The sequence below is a fragment of the Triturus cristatus genome, chromosome 9 (genome assembly GCF_964204655.1).
Source record: "Triturus cristatus chromosome 9, aTriCri1.1, whole genome shotgun sequence".
NCBI lineage: Eukaryota > Metazoa > Chordata > Amphibia > Caudata > Salamandridae > Triturus > Triturus cristatus.
Genome location: NC_140592.1, coordinates 760,748,291 through 760,769,866, shown reverse-complemented (window position 1 = coordinate 760,769,866; position 21,576 = coordinate 760,748,291). Strand labels below are relative to the sequence as shown.

General features: G+C 48.4%; 1 protein-coding gene across 1 annotated transcript in view; it reads left to right on the top strand.

The window, feature by feature from the left end:
* L3HYPDH (trans-L-3-hydroxyproline dehydratase) overlaps positions 1 to 21,576 on the top strand; it is a 67,952-nt gene that overhangs the window by 31,283 nt on the left and 15,093 nt on the right. Inside the window, exon 4 of the mRNA XM_085626096.1 lies at positions 17,148 to 17,285. Coding sequence (XP_085482222.1) covers positions 17,148 to 17,285 — 138 coding nt within the window. The remainder of the gene's footprint in view (positions 1 to 17,147; positions 17,286 to 21,576) is intronic.

The window sequence follows — 21,576 nt, the reverse complement described above, 5'->3', positions numbered from 1 at the left end:
TTAACCGCAGGATTCGAGTAAACCAAGCACAAAAATACCAAAACAAGGAGCTAAACAAAGAACCGCCCCGTGAGTAGCACCAAGCTACCAACACCGAGGCCTTACTTGACAGAGGCTTCTGAACCGTGGGCGACTGCAGCAGGGCAAATGGACCAGAGGGTTGTCCCCCAACAACTCCGGGAAATACAAACACTGCCGCACAAGGAACAACACGGCTCGTACAGTCCGCGAAACCACGACCTCTGAACCGGAAACAGGAAACTCTATCAAACAGGAAGTCAGGCAATACAACGACGAGACGGAAACGGGCTAACAACTAGAACGCTAAGCAGCGTTAGAAGCCCTCAATGCTCCTTAAATACCTTCCGCGTCTCCAGGCATGACCGCGGGGCATGACAGCACACTCCCCCTAAGAAACTCTCCCCTGGGTTTGGGTTTGTCAGGGTACCGATGATGGAACTGCCGTACCAACCGGGGGGCATGTACATCACGAGCGTATTCCCATGTGCGTTCCTCCACCCCATACCCTTTCCAATGCAACAGATATTGGAGAGAACGTCCCCGGGTGCGCGAGTCCACAATGTCCTCAACTTCATATTCCTCTGTGTCGGAAACAAGGACAGGAGCGGGTGCTCTAGGGAGACTTGTGCCAGGTTCAACAGGTTTTATCAAGGACACATGGAAAACCGGATGAATCCTAAACGAAGCAGGTAACTCGAGCTTCACCGCCACTGGATTGACCACTTTAAGGACAGTGTAGGGACCGATGTATCTGGGAGTAAACTTGCGAGGACCCTTGAGTGTAATGTTCTTTGTGGAAAGCCACACCTTATCCCCTGGAGCATAGATCGGTTCCAACCTCCTGTGCAAATCAGCCCCCTCTTTATATCGTGTTTTGGCCATGTCTAGCTCCTCCAATGTCTTAACGTGTAGGCTCTGTAATTTCAGTACTAGATCAGTGACAGCGGGGGTAGGGCAGTCAATCGAGACCCCCACAGGCAACAACTTCGGATGGAAACCGTGGGAACAAAAAAAAGGTGTCATAGTGGTGGATGTATGTGGACTGTTATTATACGATATTTCTGCCAACCATACCCACTCGTCCCAGTCATCCAAGGAGTGCAAAGCTTGATTCCTTACATATTGCTCAAAACACTGATTGACCCTCTCGGTCTGGCCATCTGACTGCGGATGATGGCTAGAAGATAGTCGCACATCAATCCGTAGTAGAGCACATAAGTATTTCCAAAACCGAGATACAAATTGAGCCCCTCTATCTGAGATCAGAACCGAAGGCAAGCCATGGAGGCGGACAATGTGCTGTAAGAAAATAGAGGCCAATTCTGAGGCTTTGGGTAGACCAGGTAAAGGGATGAAGTGTGCAGTCTTAGTGAAATGATCCACAACTACCAGCAAGGTGTTATTCGATTTCTTCGTTACTGGTAGGTCCACTATAAGATCTAGGGAGACCGTATGCCAGGGACCCGGAGGAGAGGCAAGAGGCAGGAGAAGACCCACGGGTTTCTGATGGGAACTTTTGGTTTGGGCACAAACATGACACGTCTTCACGTAGTGTTCTATGTCGCGCAACATGGTTGGCCACCAAAACCTTTCCCGTATGGTCTTAGTGGTTTTCTTTATTCCGGGATGCCCTGACAGGGGATGTGAATGATACCAATCTAGTACCTGGGCTTGCAAATCAAATGTAGGTAATACTACACCTCCCTGAACGCAAACAATCCCATCCACCGTGCGAGTCTCATGCGACCCTACAATGGCCCGCATGTTCGCCGAGAGCTGACTCTCCCTAACGCGATCCTGAAATACAGCTCCGGTGATCACACCTCCTATGATGTGTTTCTCGGGGATGATAGATGGAGCTTCAACCGGATTCTCTACATGTTGAAACCCCAGCCGGGATAGGGCATCTGCTTTGCCATTTCTAGATCCTGGACGGAACTGTATAGTGAATTCATATTCACAAAAGAATTGAGACCAGCGAAGTTGTCTCATGGACAATGCCTTGGTTGTCTTAAGGTATTGAAGGTTGCGATGATCTGTATAGACAACAACAGGAAACCTGGCTCCCAGTAGATATTGCCTCCACTCCTCAAAGACCTTTTTTATCGCCAATAATTCTTTATCACCCACAGCATAGTTGTATTCAGCCGGAGTGAATTTATGAGAGAAATAAGCTACAGGATGACACTCGCCACTCTCTGGATCTGTTTGACTCAGGTCCCCTCCTACTGCCACCTGCGAGGCGTCCGCCTCCACCACAAAGGGCAAGGCCGGATCAGGATGTCGTAAGACAGGAGCACATGTGAAGGCCTTTTTCATGCGCTGAAACGAGGACTCAGCTGCAGCAGACCATACATACAAACTCCCCTTCCGCAATAGCGCAGTGAGAAGAAGTGCCAATTCCGAGAAATTCTGAACAAAACGCCTATAAAAATTGGCGAACCCTAAAAACCTTTGAAGCTCTTTGACCGAACCAGGCGCCGGCCACGAAAGGACTGCTTTGACCTTGATGGGATCCATACGGAGTCCTTGGGGCGTGACAATAAATCCCAAAAAGGGCACTTCTTGCGTATGGAAGGAGCATTTTTCCAGTTTGCAGTACAGATTATTATCACGCAAACGTTCTAACACCTTTCGGACATGACCCATATGTTCAGACAGAGAAGAGGAATAGATCAGTAAGTCATCAATGTACGCGATGACATGAACGTCCAGCATATCCCAGAGCACTTTATTGATGAAGAATTGAAATGCTGCTGGAGCGTTACAAAGCCCAAAGGGCATCACTAAATACTCAAATAATCCGTATTTCGTGCAGAAGGCCGTTTTCCATTCGTCTCCCTCCTTGACCCGTACCAAATGGTAGGCGCCCCGCAGATCTAGTTTAGTAAAATACCTGGCGTTGCGTATTCTGTCAAGGAGGGAAGCGATCAGAGGCAAGGGATAACGGTTTTTGATGGTGATAGTATTCAGTCTCCTATAGTCAATACAACACCGCAAGCCCCCCTCACGCTTAGGAATGAAAAACAGGGCTGAAGAGGCAGGTGATCTAGACGGTCTAATAAACCCCTTCTCCAACATTTCATCCAAGTATTCCCTGAGATACAGGTTCTCCTTCTCCGTAAGGGCATAGACTCTACTGCACGGAATCCTGGCTCCAGTCTCAAGGTCTATTCTGCAGTCATATACCCTATGCGGAGGAAGAATCTCTGCTTCCCTGGGATCAAAAACTGTGTACAAGTCTTCATAACAAGCAGGTAATTCGGGTACAGGGTTGGCCACTTCAATCTCACGCGGATGCTGGATCACTGCCACTTGAGCCTTACTGTGTGTATGTGGGCGGAACGTGAGGGTCGCTTCTTTCCAGTCAATAATGGGGTTATGCGTGTGTAACCATGGAATGCCTAGGAGAACAGGTATTTGCGGCGACCGAATTAAGTCAAATTCAAGGACCTCGTGATGATCAGGTTGTATGTGCATATGGAGATTAACTGTCTTATGAGTCACTGGCCCCGAGACAAGCGAGCTCCCATCTATCGTAAAGACCTTGGTGGAAACGTCTTTCACGACACAGGGGATTAGATTACTCCTTGCCCATTCCTCATCCATGAAATTCCCAGAAGCCCCTGAATCAATCATGGTGGATACGTGAATGCCAAGATTTTCTACAGAGAGATAGGTTGATACATAGAGGTGAGGGATAGGTGTAATGTCATGTTCAGTAGAGGAGACTGTTAGACCAGAACTGCCCAAGGCTCCCGTCTCCACGAAACCCCGGCTTTCTAGTTTCCCGAACTCTTGAATGTATTGGGTTTGATTGGGCATGTCCTTAGGAAATGACCAGCCTTTCCACAATATAAACAGAGCCGATTCGTTCTCCTCCTTTGCCTCTCCTCCGCTGACAACGGCCCTCTCACTAACCCTATCTGCATAGGCTCGCTGTCATCTGTACCCTTCACAGCTTCCACTCTCTTCTCCTTAGCAGGCACAAAACGTGGTTCACCCTTTCCTTTTTCAAGTTTTCGTTCTTGGAGGCGATGTTCGATCCTAACCACTAAATCTATCAGCTCAGTACAGACAGAGGGCAAGTCCACAATTTGAGAGAGGGCATCCTTTAGATCATCGCGGAGCCCTCTATAAAATAAAGTGCTCCGTTTTTCCTCGGGCCAATTGGCCTCGACCACTAATCTCTGAAAGGAGGTAATGTAAACCACCAAATCCTGGTTACCCTGTCTCAAAGCTAACAATTCAGTGTCAGCTGAATGGGTGTATGTATGCCTGTCGAATAGTTTACGAAATTCCCCGGTAAAGGCAGAGTAATTATATAAGAGGGGATCATCGCGATCTATCAAGGGTATAGCCCAATCTGCGGTTGCTCCACTGAGGTAAGACACTAGAAAGGCTACACGGGCTTGATCCGTGGGAAAGCAAGAGGCTTTACACGAAAAATGCAGCTGGCAGTGACTGAGGAAAGCCCCGCACCTGGAAGCATCCCCCGAGAATCTCTCAGGAGGGGCCAAAGGGATGGAGGTAGGGGTAGTGACATGGATCACGGAGGGCGCGGTTTCGACTCGCCCCCCAGCAGCTCCTGGCTCGTGCCCGTGCTGCAGAGAGTCGAGTCTGGTAGACAAAGCCTGTGTCTCCGCCTGTAAATTACCCAACATGCCAGCTAAATCGGCAAGAGTGACTGCTCCCAGGTCCATGGCGCTCGGGCAGAACTATCAATTTCAGGCTTAGCGTTCTGTAAGGATCAGTGGTTCTGTTCCGCAGGAGCGCCAGGAATCCTGAAGAGAAGTCCTCTGTCGTCCCCCACGCCCCTTCTGCTCTATCAGACTCTAGAGCCAGGAAGGACGCTAGGGAAAACAGGGAAACAAAACAAGGGTAGGCGGGGGAAAAAAGGCAGATCGTACGGTGGACCACTTCTAGGTAACAGGCAGAACTTCACAGCTGTAAGACAAAGACACTTCGTTAATGTGCATTAATATCCCCTTTTCCGGTCTAACCTTGTGTGAGTGAAGATACACCTACCACGCTGTTTTTGACTTAGGGAATTCTCAGCATGTATCTTATTGTAGACGTCCAGACCCCTATGTGAATACACAATGATTACAACCAATGTTCACTACGTTCCTGAACCATCAATCTATAACTGTGATGGTGGCGCTTACCCCTATCTTCTGATGAGTGTGAATAGGCGGAATGCTAGTCTCTTTGTGTGTCCACAGATAATCTGAGGTGAGTATGACAACGAAAAGCTGCAGGGAATATGGATGAAAAAGAATATAAGGAATGTGCGTGAACAACTATCTCCCAAATATTCCCCTGCAATGACTGAAGGTTACCGTGTTATTTATGAAGCACCACTGTAACCTATGGCACAACCCCAAAGGTCCACGCTAGTTTCTCCTGCCTAATGTGGGGGGTAAGGAAATGCGAACGGAACTGAAGAGTTTCAAATAAACAATATAACTCTGGCCAGAAGAGTCAGGGAGAATCCTTAACCGCAGGATTCGAGTAAACCAAGCACAAAAATACCAAAACAAGGAGCTAAACAAAGAACCGCCCCGTGAGTAGCACCAAGCTACCAACACCGAGGCCTTACTTGACAGAGGCTTCTGAACCGTGGGCGACTGCAGCAGGGCAAATGGACCAGAGGGTTGTCCCCCAACAACTCCGGGAAATACAAACACAAACACTGGAACAAGGAACAACACGGCTCGTACAGTCCGCGAAACCACGACCTATGAACCGGAAACAGGAAACTCTATCAAACAGGAAGTCAGGCAATACAATGACGAGACGGAAACGGGCTAACAACTAGAACGCTAAGCAGCGTTAGAAGCCCTCAATGCTCCTTAAATACCTTCCGCGTCTCCAGGCATGACCGCGGGGCATGACAGCGTGGCAGCGTTGAGGAAGTTGGCGGTGACGTGCAAGTACGGAGTCCTGAATGACGAGTTCATAAAAGATCAAATATTTATGCACACCACCAACAAGACAGTGCAAGACAAGTTGTGGACAAACAGTGAGGCATCACTGAAAGAAGTAATTGCCATGGTAAAAAAGGCGGAAATGTCGAAAAAGTGTGCTGACACAGCAAAAAGGGAGACCCCCCAGAAGACCATGGTGAACAAGGTGGACGACGCTGAACCACAGGGAAGGAGTAAAACCATGCCGCCCGAATGAAGAGGACAAAGTAAGTGGAAAGGGAAACCGGGACAAACATGGAAGCAGAATAGAGACAACATTACGACGTGCTACAGGTGCGGAAGTCAAGCGCATGCAGCCCAGGACAAACGCTGCCAAGCGTTCCGAGCGAAATGTATGTTCTGCGGCATAATGGGTCACTACGAAAAGGTTTGTCGGCGGAAAATGAAGAGACCAATGGTGAAGTACGTGATGCAAGACCAACAGGAGGAAGAAGAAGAACAAGATGAGGAAGATGGTGTATTATGTGTGGACGAGCAAGTGCTAGGCATCGAGGGCAAGCGCTCCCGCAAACCACAATGCGACATGGTAATAGGAGGTGTGAGAATCAAGATTTTAGTAGACTCTGGATCCCCATACACCATCGTCCAAAGAGCAGTGGGGAAAGAAGAATTCGAGCCCAGCTTGGGATCAAGGCTAGAACCACCGGATATACGACCAGTGTTGTACACAGGTGAACCCATTCCCATGGTGGGATACAGGAAGTTGAACTTCGAATTTAAGGGAATAAGTGCGGAGTGCAAACTATATGTAGAAGAGAAGGGCCCATCCGTCCTAGGATGGATGGATCAAGGGGACCTAGGGGTCAAGTTAGACCCAGGAGGGGACACGCAAGTGCTCATGACAGCTTCTGGGAGCTGGCCGGAACTGGAAGAAATGAAGAGCAAATTCCTGAAAGTATTTGGAGGGAAAGTTGGCAAATTAGAGAAATTCACACACAAGATCGTACTCAAGGAGAACGCAAGGCCGGTATCACACAAAGTCCGCAACGTGCCTCTAGCCATAAAAGAAGCTGTACAATTGGAGCTACGCAGACTAGAAGAAAATGGAATAATAGAGCCCATAGACAGCTCGGAATGGTTGGCCCCCTTGGTAGTAGCCATGAAACCCAATGGCAAAGTCCGCCTGTGTGTGGACCCTCGAGAACTGAACAAGTGCCTAGTAGTGGAGAAATTCCCATTGCCGCGCATCGAAGAAATGTTGTCCAAAACGAAGGGGGTAAAGTGGTTTTCCACTATCGACCTCACTTCGGCATATCACCAGATAGATCTACATCCAACAAGCCGGAAACTGACATCCTTTATAACACCCTTCGGCTGCTATCAATTCCGCAGAATGCCTTTTGGTCTCGCTTCAGCAGCGGCGGTGTTCCAGAAATTAATGCATCGTCTCTTCAAGGACATCGAGGGCATTCAGTATTTCCAGGATGACGTACTGGTGATGGGGACAGACAGGAAAGACCATGATAAGAAGCTACATAAGGTACTTCGTGTGCTGGAAACTAACGGCCTGACCGCAGAATGGGAGAAGTGCCGACTAGGAATGACGTCTGTCACATATTTGGGACATGAAATAGGAGGACAGGGCATCACGCCTAAACGCGCAAATGTGAAAGCGATCTGCAATGCTATGGCTCCATCCAACAAAGAAGAGGTGAGATCCTTCCTAGGGATGGCAGAATATTATAGCAAATTCGGGCAACACTTTGCCACCAAGACCCACCACCTGAGACAGTTGATAAGGGACAAACCAGCGTTCAAGTGGACAGAAGAAACACAAAAAGAATTTGAGGCATTGAAAAATGACATTAGCCAAGCCGTACCACTGCAGGGATACGACCCGCTTGGACTATCGATATTGACGACGGATGCCAGCGAGAAAGGATTAGGTGCAGTCCTCATACAGGAGAGGAGAGAAGGAACGACGGAGACCCTCAGTTTCGCATCAAGATCATTATTACCCACAGAACAGAAATATAGTGTAATCGAGAAGGAGATGTTAGTGGTGGTGTGGGCCATGGGAAGGTTCCGCCAATTCCTGTGGGGCACGAGGTTTAAACTCAAAACTGATCACAAGCCGTTAGTCAAAGTACTCACCTCGAGTGGGCATGCAAGTGCCACACCGCGCATCGCCAAGATGACACTAAGTTACTAGAATACAGGTATGATATGGAGTACATACCCGGGACACGAAACAAAGTAGCAGATTACCTCAGTAGAGCGGCGGCGATGGAAGAAGCCCCCAACCCAGCAACAGAAGAGGAAGAGATGGTAGCGGTGATGGAAGACCCAGAAAGAGTGATAAGTAATCAAGAGTGGACCCAAGCGTACAAGGACGACAGAGAGATTAGGGAGGTCAAAGAGCACATAATACATGGATGGCCCGAGAAAAGACTGTTGCGAGAGGCGCTCAGGAAAATCTATGAAGTTAGAGAGGAGCTGTCAGTGGGAGACAAAGGGATTTTTCTGTACAGAGGTGATAAAGTTATTCCCCCGGCAGCGTTAGTATCAAGACTGGTCGCGCTATTGCACGAAGGACATCTAGGAATAGTGAAAACCAAGATGAGAGCGAAGCACATGTACTGGTGGCCCGGAATGGATATCCAGGTGGAGAGACATGTAAGAGAATGCGACCAATGCCAAAGAGCAGACAAGACACTGAATCCCTTAAGACCGGCATTGGGGAAATTCACACTACCGAATGACCCGTGGGAAGAAGTATCAGTGGACATTCTAGGACCTGTGCTGGACAACCAAGGAACGCCCAAATACCTGTGCGTTCTTGTCGACAAGTACTCGAAATGGCCGGAGATACATGTTGTAACGTCCTGGCTTTCTCGGGGTTGGGACAAACAGACGACGGACCAGAGAAATGGAGGTTTAAGGATGATTTAATAAACAGATAAACAACTACAGACAACAAAGAATACCGGTACTGGAATCACCAGTTAAAGTACGATACCCATTCACAGCTCGTCTAACCGTCCTCCGCATGCACACCGGACCCGGTATGCTCCAACGGAGGGCACAGTGCTAAGCAGTGGCCGACAATGCCACTCGACCGCTGTGAAGGGTAGTTCCAAGGTTGTGGAATCTACGGGGGGCACGTGGGAGTCACCCGGCCGGGCTCTCTACCACCTGGGAACAGCCGCTCTACCAGTATCCCCCAGAGTGCTGCCACAACACAAAGACGCTGGGAACACCTCCTGGTGTGCGTCTCTTGTATCCGGGTTTAAGTGATGATACCCAAGGTGGCGCAGAGAATGGATGGGAGCAGCCGCTCTACCTATCCCAGTTCTCCTACGAGTGTCGATGGCTAAGACGCGGAAACACCTCCTGGATAGCGTCTTAGCTCTAAGCGTGTGTTTACCCAAGGAACGAGGGTTGGGAGCTTCGGCTCGCACCAACCTCGTTTTCTCCAAATTGTCAGGCCGTTGGGAGCTTCGGCTCTACCAACGGGACCTGTGCCCAATGACGTTGAATACGGCTCTCAGAACGGGACAGGACACGGGCAGGAAGCACACGCCAGCACCTCTCCTCCGCTCCTTAGAATGTTCCTTCCGCCGCTCAACTCACCAACGGGTCCGTGTACCTCAACCAGGTACTCCGGCAAAGATCAGAATATCCGACGCCGAGTCCCAGTGATCTTCTCCTTAAGTAGTACTCTCGGCGTTGTATAACCATGACTTTTGAGTTGCATAACAGGAAAACTAGACGTTTCCCTTGGTGTTATGTAACCAGAACTCTTGAGTGGCAAAAGGCAATTGTTGCCGGAGGGAATTCTGGGAGTTGTAGTCCGCTCTCCTCCAAGCGCACCAGGTTCACGGAAGTGGCATCGTGGGAGGGAATCCATGTGCGGGAGGGGATTCCTGACAGTACATCCCCCTCCCATCAGCGCCCCCCATCAGGACCAGCACAGGAAGGATATCGACGATGGAACGACGATACCAGACGAGGAGCGTGAACCCCCGCCGCAGGTTCCCATGACTGCTCCTCGGGTCCGTACCCCTTCCATGCCACCAGATACCATAGTTTGCCCCTGCGCCACTTGGAATCCAAGATACCAGCCACCTCGTACTCCACTTCCGAATCCACAGTCACCGACACCGGCGTACGAGGCCTCACCGCGTTCGCGGGTTTCAAGAGGGAAACGTGGAACACGGGATGGATCCGCAGGGACTGGGGCAGGCACACTTTCACATTCACTGGGCTGATGCATCAAAGGATCCTATATGGGCCCATGAAGCGGGGATGGAACACGCTACTTTTCTTGAATCTCATGTGCTGTGTAGAGACCCAGACGTAATCTCCAGGTTTGTAGACCGGTCCAGGCCTTCTCCTCCTATCAGAAAAGGCTTTATATGTGGCCTTAGCCCCCTCCAGGGCAACTCGAGAACTCATCAAGGCCTCCTTGATGCGGGCCACCCTCTTGGCTGTTGTCGGCAATCTGTCTTCCCTGACCGGGTGCAGAAACGGCAAGAACCGGGGATGATGGCCGTAGTTACTATAAAAAGGGGAAGCCTTGGTGGAACAATGTGTGGCGTTGTTGTACGCGATTTCCGCGATCCAAAGTAGGTCCACCCACTCATCCTTCCCTTGCTCTACAAAACAACGTAGATATTGTTTGAGCGACTGGTTCAGGCGCTCCGTCTGGCCGTCCGTCTGCGGGTGATAACTCGTGGACATGGCAGACTTGACGTGTAACGCCGAACACCAAGTTTTCCAGAAGGGCGACGTGAACTGAGACCCCCTGTCCGACACGATCACGTTGGGTAGGCCATGTAGTCTCACTACATTCTTCAATAACAACGACGCCAGCTCTCCTGCCGAAGGTACCTGTTTGCAAGCGAGGAAGTGCCCCATCTTCGTGAGATAGTCCACCACCACCAGTATGGCCGTCTTTCCTTGATCCTTTGGTAGCCCGACCATGAAGTCTAAGGATATGTTTTCCCAGGGTTTGGTCGGTGTAGGAAGGGGTTGGAGGAGTCCTTGCGATCTTCTGTGGTCCGATTTCATGGATGCGCAAACGGTACATGATGAACACCAATTCCGGACGTCTGTTCTCATGGCAGGCCACCAGAACTGCCGTCCTAGGCTCGCTACCGTCTTTTCGACACCCAGATGGCCGGCACAGGGAGACACGTGGCACCAGGTGAAGGCCTGTTTTCGAAGCCTAGGCGTGGGTAACAACATACATCGTCCTTTCACCGGAATCCCGTCCTTCATCTGCCACTCCTTGTGACTGCGAAGCCACCTCCACCACATGAAGGTATGGGTCCCCTTCTGGACCCCCCTGAGGAACGTCTGTGGTTGAATCACCCCTATCACAACTCCTGGAGGGATGATGGAATGTTCGACAACCGGCTGCGGATCCCTGCCATTCGATTGCCTCGAAAGCGCGTCCGCTTTCCTGTTCTCCGTACCGGGTCGGTATGTGATGTGGAAATTGAAACCGGAGAAAAAGATCATCCACCTCATTTGACGAGGAGACAAATGCCGCGCCGCCGTCAGAAACTGGAGGTTTCTGTGGTCCGTATACACTGTAACCACGTGTCTGGCCCCCATTAACAAATGCCTCCACTCAGCAAATGCGTCCTTTATTGCGAGTAGTTCCTTCTCCGCAATATGGTAATTGCGTTCCGCGTCGTTCAATTTACGAGACATGTACGCCACAGGATGGAGCAAACCCGACATCTCATTCCTCTGAGATAGAATGGCACCCAGCGCCACATCAGAGGCGTCTGCTTCTACCACATAGGGTAATTCCGGATTCGAGTGAGCTAGCACCGGGGCGGTGCTGAAGGCCTTCTTGAGGGCCACAAATGCTTTTTGTGCTTCCGGTCCCCACACGAACTCCTGAGACTTCCTTAGTAGTTGCGTGATCGGGGCAACCAAGCCTGAAAACCCCTCAATAAAACGCCTATAAAAGTTGGCGAAGCCTATGAAGCTCTGGACTTCCTTTACTCCTCGGGGCACCGGCCACTCCTCCACCGCTCTGATCTTGCGTTCCGCCATCTCCTGTCCGTTGGGGCTCAGCATCACCCCAAGGAATTCCACTGATGTGACGTGGAAGTCACATTTGCTGAGTTTGCAGTATAGCATGTTTTCCCTCAGTTTTTTGAGAACTGCGGATACGTGCTGTACGTGTTCTTCCTCTGAGTTGGAGTAGATGAGTATGTCGTCTATGTAAACGACCACGTAGATATCCAATACCTCCCGGAACACCTCATTGAGGAAGTATTGGAAGGCGGCAGGGGCATTGCATAGTCCGAACGGCATGACGAGGTACTCAAAGAGCCCGAACCTGGTCTTAAAGGCGGTTTTCCATTCGTCGCCGTCCCTCATGCGCACAAGATGGTATGCCCCCTTGAGATCAAGCTTTGTGTATATTTGGGCCTTTTTTACCTGTTCCAGGAGAACGCTTATGAGAGGCAGGGGGTACTGGTTTTTTATGGTTATCGCGTTCAAGGCCCTAAAGTCCACGCAGGCCCTCAATTCGCCATTCGCTTTCGGAATGAAAAAGAGAGGCGATGCGGCAGGGGATTTTGACGGCCTGATGAACCCCAGCCCTAGTAACTTATCCAAATATCCCCGTAGATGTACGTTTTCGGGTTCTGTGAGCGCATACAGTCTGCCGCTGGGAACGCTAGCCCCCGGAACCAGGTCGATTTGGCAGTCGAACGGTCTATGTGGAGGGAGCACCTCCGCTCGGATTTCATCGAAGACGTCCCCGAAACTGTGATACACTCTGGGCAGCTTTACGTCCTTTTCTGCTGCCGTGGCGACCGTGTGACCTTCGCCTACCTCACGTTCGTGGGGGTCCTGCCGCATGCCGCACCATTGTTCACAAAACGGGGAAGTCATCTCAATGTGATGCGTAGGCCAATCCACCGTTGGGTTATGTTTTTGGAGCCAGGGTAGACCCAATATGACCCCGTACTGCGGGGCTCTGATTATGCTAAAATCGATACGTTCGTTATGCAGTTTTCCGAACCTCACCGGTATTTCTCCTGTGTGCTGTCCGATAGGTCCGGTCACCAGACTTCTCCCATCCACTGCATACACCTCCTCTGGTATCTGTTTGGGAAGGAGAGTGAGACCCAGTCTCCGTGCTTCATTGTAGTCCATGAACATGCCCGTGGCTCCTGAATCAATCATGGCTACCACAGGTATCCACTGGTCCTGCACTCCTACGTGTAAGGTAATAAACAAATGTCATCGCCCTTTTTGATTCGGGCTCAACATGGAAGGGATGTGGGTGTGACTCCAAGATGCCCCTTCCCTAGACCCGGAGTCCCTCAGTTTTCCGCCGGTGCTTCCACCACTGCTGTCACCGTTTTGTTCGCTCGGTATCGTGAGGTTTTTGGCTTGGCTGGACACTCGCGTACATAGTGCCCCTTTTTCCCGCAGTAAAGGCAAAGGCCTTGCTTGCGGCGTGATTCTTTTTCAGTGGCTGTAAGGCTCGCCCTTTTAGCTCCTATGTCCATGGGTTCCGTCCTGGTGGAGGAGTTGGTCTCAGGGCCACCCATTGAAACATACGATGGCAGCGCTTTCCCTTTCCTCTTGTGATCGCCCTTTCTTTCGTTCAATCTATGGTCCAGCCGTAGCACCAGGTTGATCAAGCCTTCACATGTCTTGGGTTGGGGGTCGATTTGTGCTACCACATCTTTGAGCTCTTCGCTCAAGCCCTGGTGAAACAGCGCGGTTTGTTTGGCTATGGGGCACTTGGTTTCGGCCACTAACCTTCGAAAAGCATTAAGGTACTGCACCAGATCATTGTTGCCTTGCCTCAGCTCCAACATCTCTCGATCGGCAGTATACGAGTCCGCCCTTCGATCAAACACCTTCAAGAATTCCTCGCAGAAGGCTCCCCAATCACATAGGATAGGGTCGTCCCTGCTCACCAGTGGGACTGCCCATTGCGCCGCGTTCCCAGCAAGATACGAGATCAGAAAGGCCACTCTGGCTTGGCTGGTAGGAAAGGCCTTTGGTTTGCAGGACAGATGCAGTGCTACTTGAGTGAGGAATACCTGCACTGTGTTGGGGTCTCCGCTGTACCTCTCTGGTGTCGCCAAAGGAATGGCTACGGGCATCTCTACCACAACCGCAGGAGCCGTGGCCGTGTGAGAGGCACCTGCCTGTAGCGGATCGTTCTGCCGAGCGTCCATTCTAGCCTTAACGTCTGCTGTTTCCTGTCTGGAAGCGGTGAGCTCGATTTGCATCGCGGCTAAGACGGCCAACACATCCTCAATCGTGGCCATGTCGTTCGCCCAACCAGGAGATAGTTGTGGAAGAGGTCGGATATTATGTAACGTCCTGGCTTTCTCGGGGTTGGGACAAACAGACGACGGACCAGAGAAATGGAGGTTTAAGGATGATTTAATAAACAGATAAACAACTACAGACAACAAAGAATACCGGTACTGGAATCACCAGTTAAAGTACGATACCCATTCACAGCTCGTCTAACCGTCCTCCGCATGCACACCGGACCCGGTATGCTCCAACGGAGGGCACAGTGCTAAGCAGTGGCCGACAATGCCACTCGACCGCTGTGAAGGGTAGTTCCAAGGTTGTGGAATCTACGGGGGGCACGTGGGAGTCACCCGGCCGGGCTCTCTACCACCTGGGAACAGCCGCTCTACCAGTATCCCCCAGAGTGCTGCCACAACACAAAGACGCTGGGAACACCTCATGGTGTGCGTCTCTTGTATCCGGGTTTAAGTGATGATACCCAAGGTGGCGCAGAGAATGGATGGGAGCAGCCGCTCTACCTATCCCAGTTCTCCTACGAGTGTCGATGGCTAAGACGCGGAAACACCTCCTGGATAGCGTCTTAGCTCTAAGCGTGTGTTTACCCAAGGAATGAGGGTTGGGAGCTTCGGCTCGCACCAACCTCGTTTTCTCCAAATTGTCAGGCCGTTGGGAGCTTCGGCTCTACCAACGGGACCTGTGCCCAATGACGTTGAATACGGCTCTCAGAACGGGACAGGACACGGGCAGGAAGCACACGCCAGCACCTCTCCTCCGCTCCTTAGAATGTTCCTTCCGCCGCTCAACTCACCAACGGGTCCGTGTACCTCAACCAGGTACTCCGGCAAAGATCAGAATATCCGACGCCGAGTCCCAGTGATCTTCTCCTTAAGTAGTACTCTCGGCGTTGTATAACCATGACTTTTGAGTTGCATAACAGGAAAACTAGGCGTTTCCCTTGGTGTTATGTAACCAGAACTCTTGAGTGGCAAAAGGCAATTGTTGCCGGAGGGAATTCTGGGAGTTGTAGTCCGCTCTCCTCCAAGCGCACCAGGTTCACGGAAGTGGCATCGTGGGAGGGAATCCATGTGCGGGAGGGGATTCCTGACACATGTCCAGGAAGTAATGGATGCGGAGGCAGTGATTAGGTTCTTAACTTCAGTTTTCCTCAGGGAAGGTATCCCGAGAACCATCCTGAGCGATAATGGACCGCAATTCACATCGGAAAAGTGGTACAAGTATGCAGAGAGGACTGGAATCAAATTACAACACACCTCTGTGTATCATCCGTCGAGTAATGGACAGGTGGAACGATTTAATAGAGTCATCATGGGATCCATCCAAGCAGCCATCATGATGGGCAAAGATTGGGAGAAGGAGATACAGAACATGATATGGGCATACCGTATCACCCCCACAGGCACGGGGTATAGCCCTTTCCAAATTTTGAGAGGAAGACATCCATTCACCAAAGACAATGTAACATGGAGAGAAAAAACGATAACTAGTAAATGGTCTCCGGCAGTAGTACAGCACAATCTAGAGAAGGCCCAGAGGATATATACAGAATACTACAATCAGATGAGAAAAGTGAAGGCAACAACCCTGGAGAGAGGGGAATGGGTGAGAGTCAGATTACGGAAAAGGAAAGGAGACAGCAAATACAGCCTACCTCTACAAGTGAAAGAAGTGTACGATAGGGCAGCATTGCTCAGTGATGGGAACGTGTGGTCCCAAGACCACATGTCCAAATGTAACAAGATCCTACAATGGCCCCCAGAGGAGAGTGAAAGAACACAACAAGACATAAACCCAAGAGAAAAGGAAGGAAGTAACGCAGCTGTAGAAAGGGACAGGCGAGCAGAAGAGAGTAGCGAGGAGCATGGATAGCAAGTAACACCTGAGACAGAGGAACAGCGTGGAGAGGAGAGTATGACCCCGAGGAGAGAGGAACTGGACACACCAAGAGACAAAGGGGGGAGCCCTGCAGAAGAAGGTACCCAAGAAGATTTCTCCACTCCGGTAAGGCGCACTGGAGCGGGCAGAGTGGTGGTAAGACCCAACCACTTCCGAGACTTTGAACTAGAGGGAAGCTAAGCAACCCAAGGGATTTTATGGACCCCAAATTCTTTGTTTAAATAAAAGGAGGGAGATATGTAGTGTTGCGCTCGAGATCTCGTGCGTTGCGTGGTGACGTAGCGCGCGAGGACGGCGGCAATGCGGTGATTTGCGCATGCGCGAACGAGAATAAGACCGCGAGGTCGCGTCTTTACCCGTCGCTCTCCCGCTGTAGTGGAATAAAGATATATATAGTTGTTACCTCCTCATGCCTGGTGTTTATTATTGAAGTAGGACCCTGCAACATTACACGGAGTACAAACTTCAACTTCTCAGCTTGCAGAATATTTCTAGGAAACTGAGGGGTGACGTATGGCGAAGACATTTATGAGCAGAGTCAAAGCAGGTGGAAGGAACGTAAATGCATAATTGCTCTCACTACGTGAAGCTTGGTCACAGACTGTCACAATTACATAAAAGGGTTTTGTAGCTGTAGGTTGGAAGGTGCTGTTAATTAAAATGGATTTCAACATGTTAAGACACAATTCTTTTTTGGGAAAATCTTTGACACATGTAATTGATGCTATTTTGTGGTGCTATATTGTATTTCGCTTCTGGACTATTTTTTTTGCTCTCTCTTCCTGTCATCCATTTACTGTGTTTTATCTTGACTTTTAGAACATTGTTTATTATTCGGAAACATTACCAGTGTGAGGACACTGTCATTTCCGGTTCCAATGATATTGTCTTAAGGACTGCAATTGCTACTGCTGATAAATAGAACAATTACTTCAAAACTGGAACTTGTTTGTCCTCTTTTTAAATTAGGTTGACAGAAGTCCTACCGGTTCAGGAGTGACAGCGCGCATTGCTCTGCAGTACCACAAAGGCCTTATTCGGTTGAACCAGACTAGGAGTTTTAAGAGTGGTGCCACTGGGTCACTCTTCACTGGGAAAGCAATAAAGGTAATAAGGACATTTTATCCTTTCGAAAAGTGAGATATCCGGCTAAAAGGATGATGCAAAGCAATTGTTATGGATACTGCTCAATTACTTACATAGTCTTCCTATTTTCAAAAATTTTGGGATTTTGGGATAGATGTACCAAGCATCTTTGGCTTTGCAAACGGTCCAATTTGCAGATACGGGCTGATAATGACAGCAAAAATCCCTTTTTTGTATATAGGAAATACAAATTGGGATTCAGTGTCATGTTACTGAATTGCAATTTGTATTTGTGACCAAATACCGGATTGGTATTTGAAAGGGCGTCTCTAGGGCACCCCATTTAAATACAGATTCAGTATGGAGTGTATTAATGTTTTGCCACCGAAATCCGGTCACAAAATATTAATATTTTACCACCTCCTTAAAGTGGCCCCTTCCCCTTTGTGAATGTTGACAAAACCATTTTTTAAGAGTAGGTAATGGTCCCGTGGACCACTGCCGACACTTAAATAATATTACTTACGCTTATCTTTTTTTTCTCTTAGGCGCTCCCGTTTTCCTTAAGGATAACCAGTTACATTTACAAAAAAACGTTTTATTTAAAAGCAATCACAGACATGTTGGTCTGCTGACCTCAACAGGCCACCATCCTTGTGATGGCCGCGATTCGTAGTGGGTCACAATTTGAGACCTACCTCATTAACATTTATGAGGTAGGCCGAATTGCGATTTGTGAGCTGACCTAATAATACATAGCTCAGTTCACAAAAACCGACTGGATTTGGTAAAGGTTGGTGTGGAATTTGTATCCAGTTTCACCAAATCCATTCTTTGTACACCTGGCCCCTTGTTTGGTATCCTTACAACACTGCCAGAAACATACCTATCCCCAGAATCTAAAGAAGGCAGAAACCCAGTGCGAGTGCAGCAAAGTTTTATCCATCCATGTAAAACAACCTCTTCTTACAAGGACCAATAGACATAAATCTGAATTTATGACATCTACACCCATTCAGCAACTACCACTCCTCACAAGTGTGTGACTGATTCCCCTGCTAAAGCAGATCAATCAATGCATCCTGAGTATCGATCTTCCACTCAAAAGCATCAAGAAACTCAATGTTTGGGACAAATATTAACCTTGATCTCCCAATTTTCCACCTTGGACCAAAGTGCATCTGAAGTCAATGTTTAACAAAGTCAGAACACTGGGAATTTAAAATCAACCCCTGAAAAAGAGTTGTGTCTACCCTCTTCCTCCACAGCAAAATTGTATAGGGCTCAGTCCTAGTTACCCCGCATCACATGGGCTACAACCAGAGTACAGACAAGAAAAATTGTAATGCGGGAATAAATATATGCAAATCAAGTGCAAATGTGATTACCTTAATTAATCACTGGCATTTAGTACATGATTCTTGCAAATCTAATTTGTATACAACCATCGAAGTTATATTCGTCCTCACTCACATAAACAAATGCCTAAATTCTGTACGGTGTCACACAACACAACATAGAAAGTATGGGCAGAACAATCAACATTACTCCACTTACAAATAATATAACAAGAAAACAATTAACATAAATATTTAACTCTTACATAAAACATGTACCACAAAGCATTGACCTCTAACGGGCCATTTAAACCAACTCTCGGTCTTTCTTCAAATTTAATGAAGATGGCTGTTCTGTTCATTTTATACACAATCCTATTTGGAGATAGTCTTTGAAGTATGCACACATGAGGAAACACGTTGTCCTCTTTATTCTTTGAATGTGTATACCAATTGTAATTAACAAGGTGGTGTTTAGTTTGTAGAGACTTCTCCAAAGAAGGTGTTGACGCGTTTCGGCCTGGCAATTTTGGCCTCATCAGGACAGCCGAAAGACGGAGTACTTCATGTCCCTGTGGAAGGACTGATCATTCGAAGGTGCCTGCGCGTTGTCAGTTACCAATACCAACAAGCAGGAAAGCCAATCCCCGAATCCATTCAATCAGTGGGAACCTTCAAGTCCATGTAAAAGAACTAATCATTCAAAGGTGCCTGTGTGCTGTCAGTTCCATACCCCAAAGAGTGGGGAAACCAATCCCTAAATCAATACAATAAGTGCAAGCCAAAGTCATTGTGCGATCCAATTACGGACTGTGCAATTCGAGCCACGACATTCTAAAGCGGGAAGCAATCTGCTGCTAACTCGGCAGTTCACCTTCTCCTCCACAGCACTTCTAATAAGTCTGGTCTATGCCTCCCCAGCTGCCAGGCATAGGAGATAATATATAATTGTGAGACTGCCTTATCCTGCCTTTAGACTCTCTACTCTCTAAGCTCAACTCAACGTTCATCGTGTCTGTAAAATGTTGCAGGCCTGGGTACAACTCCTCTTTCCTGGAGAACACCACCTCTGTATTAATGCTTACTGAGTCTTTCATGCAAGATATCTTAGTTGGTGAGTTCAACGTATGAGAATATAGATCTGAGAAGAAACATGTTGTGGGAGTGTTGGACTAGGGTCTCTTTTCAGGGTCATCCCTAAATGTTTTGCCATCACCCCACCCATTTTCTGAATTTGTTTTTTGTTGCCATTAGGCAGTCGCGGCCGGCATGAATCGCGGGTGGGGGGGTTGCGCTGGGGGGTTAATTAAAAAAAATTTAAACATACCTTACCTCCGAGTCCCAGTAAGGAGGCAGCCTCCCTCCCCTCCCCCAATCACAACGCTGCAATGGCAGTGTTGTGACTGGCTGGGACGCCGACCACACAGGCGTCAATGGGGAGACCGTTTTCTCCATGTAGGCTGCATGCAGCTTACATGGAGAAAACGGAGAGTGTGTATGACTGGTTTGGTCTGCCCTGGGGCCAACCAAACAGTCAGCGCCACAACAGTGAGCAAGCCACTCTTCCCCCGCCATAAAGCAGGACCGCCCACCCCCAACCAAACCCTTCTGCTTTCTCACACTGCGAGAAGGCAGTGGGTCGACGCTCCTCCTCCTACATGGAGGAGCCACCCCTGCCATTAGGACTTCGTTTAATTTTCTACTGCTAGCCAGTGCTAAAGCACTTGTTCTCGCTCCTGAAAAGATGGTAAAATTGTCTTACACCTAATTTCCACGTTTAATTGACTTATAAGTCCGACATAAGTGGTACTAATTGTACCAATGGCCTGTAAATTAAATGCTACTAGTGGGCCTCCCACACTTTTTGTACCACCCCCTTAAGTAGCCTTTTAAAACTTATCTGAGGCCTATCTTTGCCGCCTGTGTGCAGTTTTACACTGCCAAATCGATCTGGTAAAATAAATCTTTTGCCAGGCCCAAACCTCCTTTTTCAAAACATATACGTCACCCCTAGGGTAGGCCATAAACAGCCCACAGGGCTGGGTGTAGTGTATTTAAAAAGTTGGTCATGTACTTTTAAGATAGAGAAAAACTCCCTAATTCTTTTCTCACTACTGTGAGGCCTACCTCTCCTACAGGATAACATTGGGTTAACTTATTACATTTAGGTAGAATATTCATATTTGGTCTCAAAAGAATTGTAATTTAAAATCCTCTGTAATGGTAATGTTGGTTTTTAAGTCACAATTCGTAAAATGCCATTTTAAGAAAGCTATTATTATTATTTATCTTGGTTGGGCAACCTGATAAACCCTTGTGGGCTTGGGTATATAAGCATATTATGTAATGAGGATGCCTCCAAGTGATTTTTTTAAATATTCAAGAATTATTTACTTTTACAATATCACTTATGAGTGCCCAAACAGTGGTTGTGTAATTCACACCGCGCGGATGCAAAATTAAGACGGAGCTGTCTGCCACTTCCAATGCCACGATTTGTATGTCGATTGTCAACAGCAATATTTTAAGGACTTCTGGTTCTTCGCGGTTTGTTCTAAACCATGCGGATAACTACGGCAACTTTGTGGCACAAATCTCTTATGTCTTGACAGTCTCTGAGGACCAATTGCCTTAAAGTTCTGATTGAATTCTATTTCTTCAAAGGGTCCTTTTTCTACATAAGAAATCCTTTTGTCCTGAAGATGGTCTTGTACATGGACAACATAATAGGACCGAAACGTCAACCAAGAAACCCATTTTCATTGTATAAAAGATGTCTAACTAATGTATAGGAGCATTCCTGTGTAAATAGGTACTAGAAATGGGTAAATGACATGAGTGACAATTAGACATTTGGTTGTAAGATTGTTAGTCTTTGTCACTCATGTTTATGTAAATATTGTTTTGTACTCTTGTTAGTGTATTTATTGGATTATAAACCACAACTGAAAAATACACCCGTTCCTTCTCTCTTT